The sequence below is a fragment of the Microcaecilia unicolor genome, chromosome 1 (genome assembly GCF_901765095.1).
Source record: "Microcaecilia unicolor chromosome 1, aMicUni1.1, whole genome shotgun sequence".
Lineage (NCBI taxonomy): Eukaryota > Metazoa > Chordata > Amphibia > Gymnophiona > Siphonopidae > Microcaecilia > Microcaecilia unicolor.
Window position 1 is genome coordinate 704,928,878 of NC_044031.1, and position 15,131 is coordinate 704,944,008.

General features: G+C 42.1%; 1 protein-coding gene across 10 annotated transcripts in view; it reads right to left on the bottom strand.

The window, feature by feature from the left end:
• The window catches only part of TCF12 (transcription factor 12), a 762,188-nt gene that overhangs the window by 100,230 nt on the left and 646,827 nt on the right, over positions 1–15,131 (bottom strand). For all 10 annotated transcript variants that reach the window (XM_030189018.1, XM_030188990.1, XM_030189004.1 and 7 more), the window contains 2 exons: positions 14,865–14,935; positions 887–965 (listed from right to left, as the gene is read on the bottom strand). In XM_030189018.1, coding sequence (XP_030044878.1) covers positions 887–965; positions 14,865–14,935 — 150 coding nt within the window. The remainder of the gene's footprint in view (positions 1–886; positions 966–14,864; positions 14,936–15,131) is intronic.

Consider the following 15,131-nt stretch of genomic DNA (forward strand, 5'->3'; position numbering starts at 1 on the left):
ATTTTTAGGTATAACTTGTCTGGAATGTTTTTACGTTTGGGGAGCGTGCCAGGTGCCCTTGACCTGGATTGGCCACTGTCGGTGACAGGATGCTGGGCTAGATGGACCTTTGGTCTTTCCCAGTATGGCACTACTTATGTACTTATGTACTTATGTAGCTGTAGGTACCTGAGAGAATATTGAGGTAAACCTACAAATAATTACAATAATCTAACCAATTTATAACTAATGCATGTTTTAACTGAGGACTTTATCCAGATGGGTGTACACATAGTTGGAACTTATGCAAATAACTTATAGAATACTACAAGTTATGTTCATTTTCTTTTTTGCATTAGGTTCAAACACTTACACCAGCTCTCTCACTGATGTAAGTACTTATGCCTATATTATAGCCACATATCCAATCTGCTACATTACTATTCTACTAAGGAAAGTAGGCGCCTGCTTTTCTTTACAGAACAAGTGTCACATAGGCACACTTGCCTTCTTGTTTTTTTACACAGCAGTTAACACATGTCAGCACTGAACACACTATGGGGGTCTTTTAGTAAGCTGCAGTGGTGTTTTTAGCTCGCAGTAGAAATCAGCCGACGGTAAACGCTGAGACAACCATTACATTCCTATGGGTTTACCACGAGCTAAAAATGCTTCCGCGACTTAGTAAAAACGCCCCCTATATTAACAGGATGATGCGCTATTAAAACGCATTAAAAGCCACTTTAAATATCTAAGACATTTTAGTAAATGGGCACTTTCATGTTTTTGTAATACTATTCAATTCTTCATCATTTTTCCTTAATATTTATGACATTGGAATTTTTACTAAAAGATGAACAGAAACAGAACATTAGATAAGCAAGCTGAAAGATAAAATGGGATTTACCTGTGAGAGGCGATGGTGATCCAACTGGTGTTGATGGGTTTGATGGAAAGCTACTGCTGGTGTGGTCAGGAGAATAAATCTGAAAAAAAAATAATAATAAAAAATAATAAAACTGCACTAAGCTTATGAGAAAAGCTCTCTGCATAAATGCAGATCTTTCCGCTGTTGCTGATGTAGTTGAATAACATGCTCACATCATTCAGAGAGACGCTACTGACAAACTGTATGTGAGAAGAGAATATACACCAAGCTCACTGAAAGCGAAGCAAACCCCCACTTTGGCCTTCAAGCTGATTTTCAGTGGGGAAACTTCTCCTGCATGTGTTCCCTTCCTACCATAATCCTGCACCTTTCTGCTAAAGGAGAGCCATTTTCAGCCCAGAGAATGCAAAAACACTGCTGTACGCCGCCTTGGGTGAATCTCTTCATAAAGGCGGTTAATAAATCCCAATAAGTAACGAACTAAATAAAATCCTTTCAAAACTGTCCCTTATGAAGTACAAGGCATCAAAATTAATTTTGCCATTCTGTGCCATAACAACCCCTCCTCCACAATTCCAAATAAAACAACACCCGCATAAAAGAATAAAGTGCTTAGTAACGAGACCCAATTAAAATCTTTCATATTCCATTTGCAACAAGGAGCTCTGGTATACTGAAATGTAGCAGGTCATTTATTGAGCCTTCCAGGAACAACTTCCTGGGCAGAGAGAATACCGAGAAATGATATGAAATCTTGGTGATGAAGTCACCTAATAAAATGAAAAAGTCATCTATCCTTCCGCTTCTATCCACAGAAAGCAGTCTGCAAATTAAAGCAAATACTGGCATGTTTCCCTTTTAATGACCTGGCCAAGATTCTGGCATTGCTCCTTTTCTCACTTACAGTTAGGGCTTCTGATTTTTAGGCTGTAGCTGATAAACACCAATAAACAACCCCAAAGCAAAATGAATTAGGTGTTTATTGCATTAGCACTAGAAAACCCCACTTCCTCTAGTCCTCTCACCCCTCTTCCTGGCCTGCCTTGTATTCTCCACTCAGTTTTTCTGCCGTTTCTGCACTGATAGCAACTAAGAGGTAGATGCACTAAACGTTTTTCATCGTTAAATGAGCCCTCAGGGAAGAATTTCCTATCCTTTCCATGCACTTAAGCCTATTTTCCGACGACAGTAGCAGCTAACGAAAATGGAATGGAGATGAGCAATTAGTGTGAAAACCCCATTGAAACGACATGCACTAACCTTTTCCGATTGCTTTTACGCAGGAAAAAGGCAGGAAAACTAACGAGAGGTCTGGACCTCTCGTTAGGACAGCTCTGTGCCAGGAAAAAGTGTTAAGTGAAAAAATAAACAAACTTTGAGCCAATCCCAGCGCATTAGCAGAGCTAAAAGCGCTGTGATTGGTCCAAAGGACCTCAGAAAACACATAAAAAAATAAAAATAAAAAAGGATCGGGAGGGGGCAAGGGCGCTCATCAGGAGCGTCCTGTACGGACGGCCTTGCCCCCCCCCCGCTGCTCCCCACTTTCCGCCGCTCCCCCCACCCCGAAAAAGCAAACTTCTAGAAGCCCCTGCCCCCCTCCCTTCCTCACTACTCTCTCACCTCAGCTCCGCCTCCCGACATCCTCCGTCCGTGCCCCGCCCCCTTTTGGGGTCGTCGCCGCCATTCCCCTCCTCCATCGGGCCCCCCTTCCTCTTACCGGGCCCGTGCAGCGCCTCTCTCCTCTGTCCGAAGGCGATGCACGGGCAAGAAGAAAGCTGAATCAGCTGATGCCTGCCTTCGCGATGGCGCGTCTTTCTCCTGCTGCGCCCGCCCCTGTCTGACGTCAGTAACCTACGTAGGTTACCGACGTCAGAAAGGGGCGGGCCCAGCAGGAGAAAGACGTGCCATCGAAGCTGGGCAAAGGCAGGCATCAGGCTTTCTTCTTGCCCGTGCAGCGCCTTCGGACAGAGGAGAGAGGCGCTGCACGGGCCCGGTAAGAGGGAGGGGGGCCCGATGGAGGAGGGGAATGGCGGCGACGACCCCAAAAGGGGGCGGGGCACAGGACGGAGGATGTCGTGAGGCGGAGCTGAGGTGAGAGTAGTGAGGAAGGGAGGGGGGCAGGGGCTGCTTGAATTTTGCTTTTTCGGGGTGGGGGGAGCGGCGGAAAGTGGGGAGCAGCGGGGGGGGGGGGGGGGCAAGGCCGTCCGTACAGGACGCTCCTGATGAGCGCCCTTGCCCCCTCCCGATCCTTTTTTTATTTTTATTTTGATTTGGGAGCCATGTGCTTGTGATTTGACTGTGTTTTGACTGTTTGTGGCATGCGCAGAGCAGCTAACATAACGCTTGGCTACTCTGCGCATGATTTGGGGGCCGATTAACGATGTGTATTGTGATTCTTTGATACATTGTACGTTTCAATACCGATCTCAGCATGTGTGACTTTTTTTTTTGGTGCATTTTTCGTTATTTTAAAATCGTTAGGGACTTTAACGATTTAGATTTTTTTACGTTTGGTTGCTGCATCTGCCTCTAAGAGACACAAACATACATATCTGATTTCACCAGGAAAAGTACCCAGCAAAAGTACCTGTGGTGTGAAAACACTAACACACACTCACTTTTGTACCCTCAAAGATCATCTAATTACCTGGAAAATAAACAATTTACAATTTACAAACTCCAAATAATAGAAGCTCTACTTATAGTTTATTAGCACAACCTTCAACAACCATTTCTAAATGGTCATTACTCACAATTAAGAGGCCATTTTAAAAGGCTTGTGCGGTTCTACAGTACCATTCTAGAAAGCAGCTATTTACTTGTGCAGATACTGCAGCATGCAAATTTCCCATGGGTGCATGATGTGGGCATCTTATGAGTGAAAAGGAAAAATATGTGTATTATTTCTGATTTTACAACAATCTCTCTATATATAAAAGGCAACCCCAACGTTCTGAAGCCTCCACGGAAGTTGAGACGCCCGAGATATCCGATGTGCCCTGGAGTGTCTGCACCGCCCTCGCGTCAAAACGTCATGACGTCGAGGGCGGAGCTATAACACTCGAGGGCCGAAACGCAAGGCGAACGCGAACCCCGAACAAGTAACGCAAGTAGGTCCGAGGGACGGAGGGAGGGGGCCCCTTGCTAGCGCCCGTTTCATTGCACTCAGAAACGGGCATTTTTTCCTAGTGTAAACATACTTCTCTTCAATAAAGAGGCTCTCAAAACTCTCTATTAGATGGTAAAGATTTTACAGTTTAATATGTGCCGTTACTTTCTCCGTCTCTAGTGGGCTCACAATGTTAAGTTTTTGTTCCTAGGGAAATGTAGGGTTAAGCGACTCACCCAGGGACACAAGGAATTGAATTGGGAACTGAACCTAGTTCCCTGGGTTCTCGGCTCATTGCACTAACTCAGAGTTTCACAAACTGTGTGCCGTAGTGATCTCTCTGGGGGTGCCGTGGCAAGTCGGGGCCGATGCAAACCGGTAAGCATGGCAGGGGTGCGCCACAAGCATGCTTACCGCTGTCACAGGGGAGAATTGCTAGATATGGATGGATGGAAGAGAGGAGAGCTGCTGCTGGACATGGATGGATGGAGGGGTAGGGTAGGAGAGAGGAGAGCTGCTGGAGGATGGATGGAGGGCAGGGTAGAGAGGAGAGCTGATGGACATGGATGGATGGAGGAGAGGGCAGAAATGCTGGACATGGATGGAGGGAAGACAGCAAAGAGATGTACAAACCTATGAGCTGCTGCATCCAGGTTGTCATTCTTTTTTGATCGTAGCATTTTTAAAATTTAATCTCACTTATAGTTTTAAACATGTTGGTTTGTGCAGCATACGTACAAAGAGGAAGTATAATAATGGAATGACTTTTCATAAGTAGAATAGTAATTTGTTATAACTTGTAATCAGTGTGTTATGTGGAGGGGCTGGTTATAGGGACACCCTAGCACTAATATATTTGTGCAGATAAAAAGATGGAGACCTTTGTGGCTGGGGGGCGGAGGTTGGGAGGGTGCCACAAACTGAAAATGTTTGGGAACCACAACACTAACCATTAGGCTACTCCTCCACATTTGCACGTGCTCCGGGTGTAAATGTATATATGTACTCTATGGGGACATTTATGAAGATTTTTCCATAGATAAACCTGTTTTACATTCAGGAAAGGGTGTTTATAAAATTGCACAAAGATAAGTATGAATGGGGTTAAGGCAGTGGGGAACTTTTACAAAACATGCACGCAGGCGTGTAGCATGGGCAGTCATGAAGTACATGTGTACTGTACAAAACACTTATCTACATTAAAACCATGATTACCCGCCAATTCTAGACCAGGTCTCAGCAGTTTACAATCTAAAAACAGCTCATTGGAAAAGAACGCCAAAATAAAAAGGACAGTAGAATACATACAGCAATCATACAAGATAAAACTTTCAAGAATCACATGCTCACAACCGATTGCTGGGGAGATGCAGACCCATTGGAACCTGATGCAGAAGCGTCTAACCGAATGTTAAAAGCCAATTCAAAAAAATGTGCTTTGAGTAGTAATTTAAACCAGGGAAATAATAACTCAGTCCGTAGATAGGAGAGAAAGGGCAGTAGGAAAAAAAAAAAGCAGAGTGATGGGTAGACTAACAGTGGGCATATGTAGGTGAGAGGATACTAGTATGAATGGCCAAAAATGTGCATACATTAAGGCACAATCACACCAATCTACAGCTGGCGTACTGTGTAAGCATAGGCGATAGAATTCTGTATGTCTATACCTGTGTGTTCTGTCCAAAATGCACCCGCAAAGTGCATGCAATCAAATAATAGTGTGTCCTTTTCTGCTAGTCAGTATTCTGTCAAAGGCCACTGATGCATGTAAATGACTAGAATACCACCATTTATGTGTCCTCCTGCCACTTAAAACTAGGAAGCTCCTTAAAGAATTACCCTCCACCCCCAAAGTACCTTCTGTCACTCCCCTCTGCTTTAGCATGAACAGTTTTTTCATATAAAAGTATGTACAAAAATGTAAACATACTACCGACTGCACACTTTTCACCCCCAGCAACAGCACCTCTCAATACAACACATTTTAGTCAATTTGGGGTGTAATTTTATAACAGTTCAAGAAGGTGCTTATTTTAAAAAAGCAACATAGGCATCTATGAGCCTTTTTAAAACATGCTCTTAGAACCAGTCCAAATAGCAGTGAAATGCTCCAGTACAAATTTATACCTGCTCTGAAGGAGATGTAAATGTCTGTATGTACTATGTGTATCCCACAACTCCATCTAAACTAAGCCCTGGAAATACCTACACACTAATTAAGGACAATTGTGTAAACCAGGCATTCACATTTATGCTTGCAAAATGTGTGAAAAAGTATCGAATAATGGGACATGTACATGTAAATGTCAACATTCCACCCAAGAACTGTTCTACAAATACTGCACAACTTACACAGAACATATCTGCAAGGGGGGATTAAGTGACAGAACATGGGCGGGATATAGGTGGGGTTCCCATTTATAGTTTATTTAAAAATTTTCTATGCTGCGCAATCTAGGGTACATGTCTAGGTGGTTTACAAAAACAAAATCATTAAGAAAGGAACACTATTTTAAACAAGAAAGACATTCGCACAGAAAGTCCCGGCAGCCATATTGAGATTGCTCTTGCTTATGTTGGTTCCAATCTCCAACCGCTTTTGCTTATGCTGCTGCCAATCTCAAAATGGCTGCCCGGATCTCCTGTAGCAGTCTCAGCAGCCATTTTAAAGCAGCAGTGGCACCAGGCAGGAAGAAGTATGGTTCTTTCCTGCCCCTGAAGAGGCCACGTCTTGTTAAGGTAAGTCTGGGGAGAGCCCACTGATGGACAGGGGCCCACGTTGTTGGGGAGACTTGTCAATTTTGAAGGGGGGAGGAAGAGTATTGGTTTCAGCTGGAAATGGGCCAGAATTTTCTGCTGATACCCGAACCTGGATTTTAGTCCAGTTTTCATGTTGAATCTGAAACTGCAATTCGATTGGCCTCTACTGTATGTTACATGCATCCCTGCTGCGTTTAGAGGCTTGCACTTACACCAGTTCAATATAGCCGGCATTAGTGCAGGCTCCTAAACATCAGGAGCAGCAATATCGGGTTACGATTGTATTCTATAATAGAACCTACACGCCTTGATTGTGTTATAGAATAGACTCCTACTGCACCACCTTGAGCTGCCTAAATAGAGTTATAGAACTGCCCCCATTCTGTAAAAGTAGGTAATACTCTTTCTTTGTGCCCACTTTTAACATGAGAATTCCCCTGTCCAGTTTTATGAGTCACTGTCCAAAACTTGCTTTAGGCTTGGAAAACACTTTAAAAAATTATTCTAAACATGGTAGAAGCCATTTAGTAAACGAGATCCTCTAAGCCTCATTTTCTAGGAGGTCAGCTGCCGCCACTAAGGGGTGGCTCACTCAGAATTCATATCGTATCTATTGCTGTAGCTTAGCAAGTCCTGAATTTTATTGCTATTATTTTTTTTAATTCTTGTAAAGCACAACAGACACCATTACTTAAACACCTCAACAACAGAATTCCAAACAACAGGCCAACATAATTAATATTAAGAAGTCAATTCCATAAAGGGGTGATTAGAGGTAAGCACCCAGTTGCCACGCAACCTAAAAGCGATCTATGAACTGACCAACTTCCGCAAACTACTGAAGACCCATCTCTTTGACAAGATATACCACAAAGATCAACACATGTAAAATTCTCCACATATATCCAGAAATGTCTTATAATGTCTTCTGCTATACCACTATCATGTATTCCATTACCATGCAACCCAAAATCCTTCTGTAACACCAAATGTATATTCTCTTCTTATTTCCAGTATCCATGATGTATTGTACAAGCAACATTGAGCCTGCAAAGAGGTGGGAAAATGTGAGATACAAATGCAATAAATAAAATAAATAAATGCAGTGCAAACAGCACCCATTCTTCGGTGGTGGGAGGTGGGGCTGGTGGTTGGGAGGCGGGGATAGTGCTGGGCAGACTTATACGGTATGTGCCAGAGCTGGTGGTTGGGAGGCGGGGATAGTGCTGGGCAGACTTATATGGTCTGTGCCCTGAAAATGACAGATACAAATCAAGGTAAGGTATACACAAAAAGTAGCACATATGAGTTATCATGTTGGGCAGACTGGATGGACTGTGCAGGTCTTTTTCTGCCGTCATCTACTATGTTACTATGTTAATGGCGTCTGGGTGCCCAGATTCTGTTATAGAATACTGGTGTAACCCACATCAGCTCACCTAAATGGAGGCATGCCCACTTACACCAGATCTACGGCAGGCGTAAATTGGTGCACTTAAGTGCTGCAAACAGTGCATGTAACCCATTTCTATAAGTTGTGCGTGTAAGTGGGAGACACGTCCACATCCTGCCCATATGTATGCCCCCTTGCAATTGTGCCCTATGCCACTTATGCTTGCCCTTATAGCTCAGTGCTTAGGACAATTGCATTCTTAAGTGGCACTTTTTGGTGCATTACTGTAGGCACACAGTTACAGAACTGCCTTTTTTGCCTATGTCATGACTGCTTTTTTCCCCTATGTCATGATAGTCACAGTTGAAAGCACAGAAATGCCAGTTGACGTGGCATTTACTTTACACAACAGAAGAACTAGACACGAATATGATCAAACAAATCCATTTAACAGACCTGAACCTACTTCTGCAAATAAGGGACTATAGTACATTTTTAAGATGAAGATGATATCAAGATCAATTTTCTTGGATTTAATAAAACGGCAATCTTTTTGGGGTTACCCAAAAAATAATCCACTTTTTAGTGAGAACACAGATGTATTTTTCCACAGGTTGAGGGATTAAACTACGACACTGTGTATTCTTAATCAGCAGCTGAAATCTTGATTATGCTACTTGTTTGTACTGATGAGAATTCAAAGTCTGAGAAACCAAAACCAAAGCAGAAATATATTCGGAACACAGCTTTTCAAAATTAGAGAAAACTGTCACAACGTTTTTTTTTTGGCCGGCATCTCTTACATTTTGTTGAAATGTGTACTGGTGGTGAATAAAAATATACACAAGCAGACCTCTGAAAAGGAACAAAAATTGTAATTTCAAAGTCATGGTATCCATGTGAAGTGAAAACTCATTCTTCATGCAGCCCATGCCCTGCTGCACTGCTAAATGGCCAGTGATGAATAACCCCGATACCTTCTGCTGGGCTGAAAACAGTGTCACGGCTCATTTTGCTGCAACAAATGAGACTCCTCCTCCTATCAGTCATGGTCCATTCCAGTCAGCAGGGTACCAATATGCCGAGGTCTAATGAAAAGGGGCCAAGACAAAAGCTGGACAATGGAAAGTCCACAGAGTCAAACCTTGGAGCTGTTAGCCCACTTTTTTAAACACTGCAGTGTACATTTCAGTTAAGCTTTGTTATGCTAATGTTATTGAGTCTCAAAGCAACAAAGAAACTCAATTCATGATTTGCTTCTTGAAGTCAACTTCCCTGCATTTCTTTTTTTTTTTGTTAGCAGGACCATTGGCTATTTAGCCATCCGGATCACCCAAAGACATTTGCACTATTTCTGACGTAGCAGCCACCAACACAGGTTATCATAGAGAAGTTAGCTATAACCAACAAATTCAAATAGGGCTCTTGTTTGATCCCCTCTAAATGAAATACCGAGTGTTTTGGTTTGGTATTAGGTGCTGAAGTAAACCAGATGTTTCTTCCTCCATATAAACCTCCACGGCATAATCTTAAAGGGATATTGTTTGGCAAACATTCAGGGAAACACATTAGAAATGGCATGAATACCCCGGTTTCCTTTTCTTTCTATCTTCAGCAGTTCATTATCCAAACTAATGCCTAATCCACAGAGCTTTTGAAACTCTGTGTAATTACTTTCATGCACAATTCTCTTTCTTGCCTACTCTGAGATTAAGACCACAATTATCCAGGCTTAAAACTAAAAGAAAGGAACCTTTGCAAATGTATTATCTGGCCTTACATGTTTAATCACACAGTATTCTTCATGCTCTTTAATACTTAAATTGAAGAACAAATGTTTCATCTTCTGATGTTTCACACATGAAAGGACATTATAACATGATATCAACTGACCATTTTGTAATTAAAGATACCTGATTAATGTCTTAAGTTGATATAAGGTTAGGCTGAAAGGCTGATTCATGAGTTTTAATACTCCTTTGGCAAACATCACATCTCAAAAAAACTTCAAATCGGATGTGAGTTATGATAAAATAAAAATCTCTGATGTAGTTTTTCCGTTTTTACTAAAGCTGCATTGTCTCAATTAACCCTACGCTTCATTCTTGTACTCTACTCATAAAACAATTATTTAAAAAACAAACAAACACGCACAACTGCAAGAAAAAGGTGTGGGTGAGAGAATGAGCAGATGGATTGAAGCAAGGGATTTGAAGAGTACAGACTGTGGCATGTACTGAGAGCAGATGGAATGCATCACCATTGGCTATGACAGAAATGATTTATGGAATGACCTAGCTGCTCCTGCCAAGCAACAACATAGGATGACAGAATAAAGTCACCATGACAACCAAAGCCCACCCACCAGAGAGATTAAACATTTCTGTCTTGGCTTCAACTCACAGCTTTTTGAAATCTTTCTAAACAACCACCTAGTTTACTTAGCTAGTCACAATAGAGGAAAATACCTTGGGGATCTATTTGGCAGAAAGGATTTGCAGCCATCCGGAGCATGCAAGATCACGGATCTGGCTTCCACAGCATGCAAAGCCATTCAGCATATAATTTGGTCAAGCTGTGGAATCATTTCCGCCTGGTTCCTCAGGGAAAGCTGCATAGGTGGAGAGAAGAATATCCCACCCGATTCAGTAGGATCAACAACCTATCTCTAAGCAACCATGGAGGCAATAATTTGGACCCCAAAATTGTATTTCCTTTCACAGACACAATGAAGGCTAGGTGAATGAGCAGCATAACTAACAAACTTTTATATTTTCCTCAAATGCAAGACCTGGCTTGAGGTCACAGAGACCTATTGTTTCTATTTTAACATGATTATATTTTTTAAAACATTTTATAAAGAATTCTTTTTGGCATTCCATGCCAGGCCCACGTCCAGCCTGCTGGTTGATAGACTGCTTACAACTGGACTACAAGCACAGTGCATCAGGAAAACTTCATCACTTAGGGGCCGATGCACAAAACAAAAAAAATCACATGCAAAAACAGCGAGCAGCTCAACCAGTTGCTAAGCTGTGCATGCGCAGAACAGCTAATCACTAAGCCTAGCTGCTCTGCGCAAGCTCAGAACAGCGTGTGCTAAACACAGCTTACATACAAGCTGTGTATAAAAGCCCAGTGTAGTTTTTTTTTTAATCTGCTGTGGGGAGATGTTGAGCAGCGAGCCAATGGACGGCAGAAGACAAAAAGGATTCCCGGCTTGGAGGTGAGCTTCAGGAGCAAAGTTCATGGCAGCTACAGCCTTCCTGACCTGCCTGTTCTGCTTCCCCAGGAGAAAGATAATCACATCTGGATTCTTTTGTGTACTTTGGATTTCAATTTCCAGTGAAAGCATTTAATGCATGTGTATTATTGTTTATAAAAGTGTACGAGGTGCTGCACATGTGTCTGGAACATGGAACTCTCCTGGGTTGCATTCTTCTGTCCTCTCTTCACATGCAATACTACTGCAGGCTGCCCCACTGAGAAGCCACCTTCAAGCTATGACAGCTCCTGACCTCCCATAAAAATTCCATGGTAAAAGGTAGGGGCTGCATTTTGTGTATCCCTCGTTAACTGCTGTGCTGATAAAGAAGGCCAAGAGGGATTACGAAAAAAAGATAGCATTAGAGGCAAAAAAACATAGCAAAAATTTTTTTCGGTATAGTAAAAGCAGGAAGCCGGCAAAAGAATCAGTTGGGCCACTGGATGACCGAGGGGTAAAAGGGGTGATCAAGGAAGATAAAGATGTAGCGAAGAGATTGAATGAATTCTTTGCTTCGGTCTTCACCGAGGAAGATTTGGGTGGGATACCGGTGTCGGAAATGGTATTTCAAGCGGACGAGTCGGAGAAACTTACTGACTTCACGGTAAACCTGGAGGACGTAATGGGGCAGTTCAGCAAACTGAAGAGTAGCAAATCTCCTGGACCGGATGGTATCCATCCTAGAGTACTGATAGAACTAAAAAATGAGCTTCTGGAGCTACTGTTAGTGATATGCAATTTATCCTTAAAATTGAGCGTGGTACCGGAAGATTGGAGGGTGGCCAATGTAACGCCGATTTTTTAAAAAGGTTCCAGGGGAGATCCGGGAAATTATAGACCGGTGAGTCTGACATCGGTGCCGGGGAAAATTACAGAGCACATCCAAGGACATGGATTACTGAGACCCAGTCAGCACGGCTTTTGTGTGGGGAAATCTTGCCTGAACAATTTACTTCAATTCTTTGAAGGAGTAAACAAACATGTGGACAAAGGGGAGCCGATTGATATCATGTATCTGGATTTTCAAAAGGCGTTTGACAAGGTACCTCATGAAAGGCTGCAGAGGAAATTGGAGGGTCATGGGATAGGAGGAAATGTCCTACTGTGGATTAAAAACTGGCTGAAGGATAGGAAACAGAGAGTGGGGTTAAATGGGCAGTATTCACAATGGAGAAGGGTAGTTAGTGGGGTTCCTCAGGCGTCTGTGCTAGGACTGCTGCTTTTTAATATATTTATAAATGATTTAGAGATGGGAGCAAGTAGCGAGGTAATTAAACTTGCTGATGACACAAAGTTATTCAAAGTCGTTAACTCGCGACAGGATTGTGAAAAATTACAGAAGGACCTTACGAGACTGGGCGGCTAAATGGCAGACTACGTTTAATATTAGCATGTGCATGTGGGAAATAAGAACCCGAATTATAGCTATGTCATGCAAGGTTCCACGTTAGGAGTTACGGACCAAGAAAGGGATCTGGGTGTCGTCGTCGATAATACACTGAAACCTTCTGCTCAGTGTGCTGCTGCGGCTAGGAAAGTGAATAGAATGTTCGGTATTATTAGGAAAGGTATGGAAAACAGGTTTGAGGATGTTATAATGCCGTTGTATCGCTTCATGGTGCGACCGCACCTTGAGTATTGTGTTCAATTCTGGTCGCCGCATCTCAAGAAAGATATAGTAGAATTGGACAAGATGCAGTGAAGGGCAACTAAAATGATAGAGGGATGAGACGACTTCCCTGTGAAGAAAGACTAAGGAGGCTAGGGCTTTTCAGCTTGGAGAAGAGATGGCTGAGGGGAAACATGATAGAGGTATATAAAATAATGAGTGGAGTGGAACAGGTGGATGTGAAGTGTCTGTTCACGCTTTCCAAAAATACTAGGACTAGGGGGCATGTGATGAAACTACAGTGTAGTAAATTTAAATCAAATTGGAGAAAATTTTTTCTTCACCCAACGCATAATTAAACTCTGGAATTCGTTGCTGGAGAACGTGGTGAATTGGAGGGGTTAGACAGTTTCCTAAAGGACAAGTCCATAAACCACTACTAAACGGACTTGGGAAAAATCCACAATTCCAGGAATAACATGTATAGAATGTTGGTACGTTTGGGAAGCTTGCCAGGTGCTCTTGGCCTGGATTGGCCGCTGTCGTGGACAGGATGCTGGGCTCGATGGACCCTTGGCCTTTTCCCAGTGTAGCATTACTTATGTATTTATGTACCTATCCTATAGAATGCAGATTTAAATAATAATCAGTTCATTTGCATGCAATTCCTGTTGGCTGCCATCGTGGATGGAAAACAGCCTGCAGAACCCCTTTGTGCGTAGTCTGCTGAATACCGTGGTCACTAAACCAGCTGGAGCTGGTCAAAAACGCACAGTGCTGGCCCGGTAAGTTTTGTGCATCGGGCCCTTAGCGTAGACTTCCATGAAAACCCTAAATATGCTCAGCGTCCATTTGAAATTTGAGTGGGTCCCCTTTGAGTCAGGAGCTTAGCTGGGGGACACAACTCATCTAAGATCCAAGGAAATAAGCATTGGGACAAAACATAAATAACAAGATGCTGGCACACAGCTGGAAAGAGGAAGTCCTTTGTCTCCTGAATGAGGATTAACCTCGGTGGGTGATAATTTGAAAAAAGCCTGCACATCCTCTGTATACAGCACCCACTGAGCTGGAAATCTTAGTGAATGGCCTACCAAATGATTCTAAGTGTAATCTGTTATCCAAGAATCATCACATTTTCACAGTTAAATTACTATCATAAAAATTGAACATTCACTTGTAGCTTTCTACAAATTCTGGAAAATGGGAATGCTGGATAGATAAGCAATTTCACTATTCATAAATATTATCATTCATTTACTGTTAGAATTTATAATTTTATATACAAACACAGTACATTCAATTATGCAGACAGTATATTAGCTACAATGATTAACGCAAGCCCATGCAAACACATACAGTCCTTGCAAAGAAGTTTAATTCATATTTTGTAATATTTTAAACAAAAACTTGCCAGGCAGAAATTTAAAAGTGTGACTAATAATATAACTTGACTTTTTCTTATTCACTTGGACTAGATTTTTTTCTTTTAAAGCCAGTGAACATTCATAACATACTTCCAAATTCTCACTATGCAAGTCTTTACCATTTATATAGAACTTTTAACAACCTATGCTCATTGTAGTCCCCCCCCCCAACTAAAACAAGATTAAAAACAACTTCCCCACAATGAAAAACAAAACGTGTAGTTAAGCTTGTGGCTTCACCTACAGTACAGCTGTAAGGCAAGTTTCTTACAAGTCTTATAGCTGTACAAATCATATTACTTCAAAATGTCAGAGAAATTAGAGAAGGCTCTGATAATGAGAGACCCTCCATACTTCTATCAGTAAGAATGGAAACTTGGTTAGCTTTAAACTACATCTACATTTTTGTACAATATAAGAATGAAATACTCACAGATGCCAAAGCTTTACCGAGTGCATCACCAGTTTGTGAGCTCCCAGCAGTGTTCCCTCTGCTTCCCGTACCTTACAAAAGTAATACAATACTTAATGCAATGTTATAGCACAAGGAGTTTCATTATCCTAAAATGTTAAATTAAAGGGTAATTTTATAGCTGAGCACATGTGTAAACAGAGCACACTTTTCCCATGTGTGGGTACCATCAAATTCTCAAAAAGAAAGTATACAAGTACTTCCACTTTTGAAAATTACCCCAGAGAA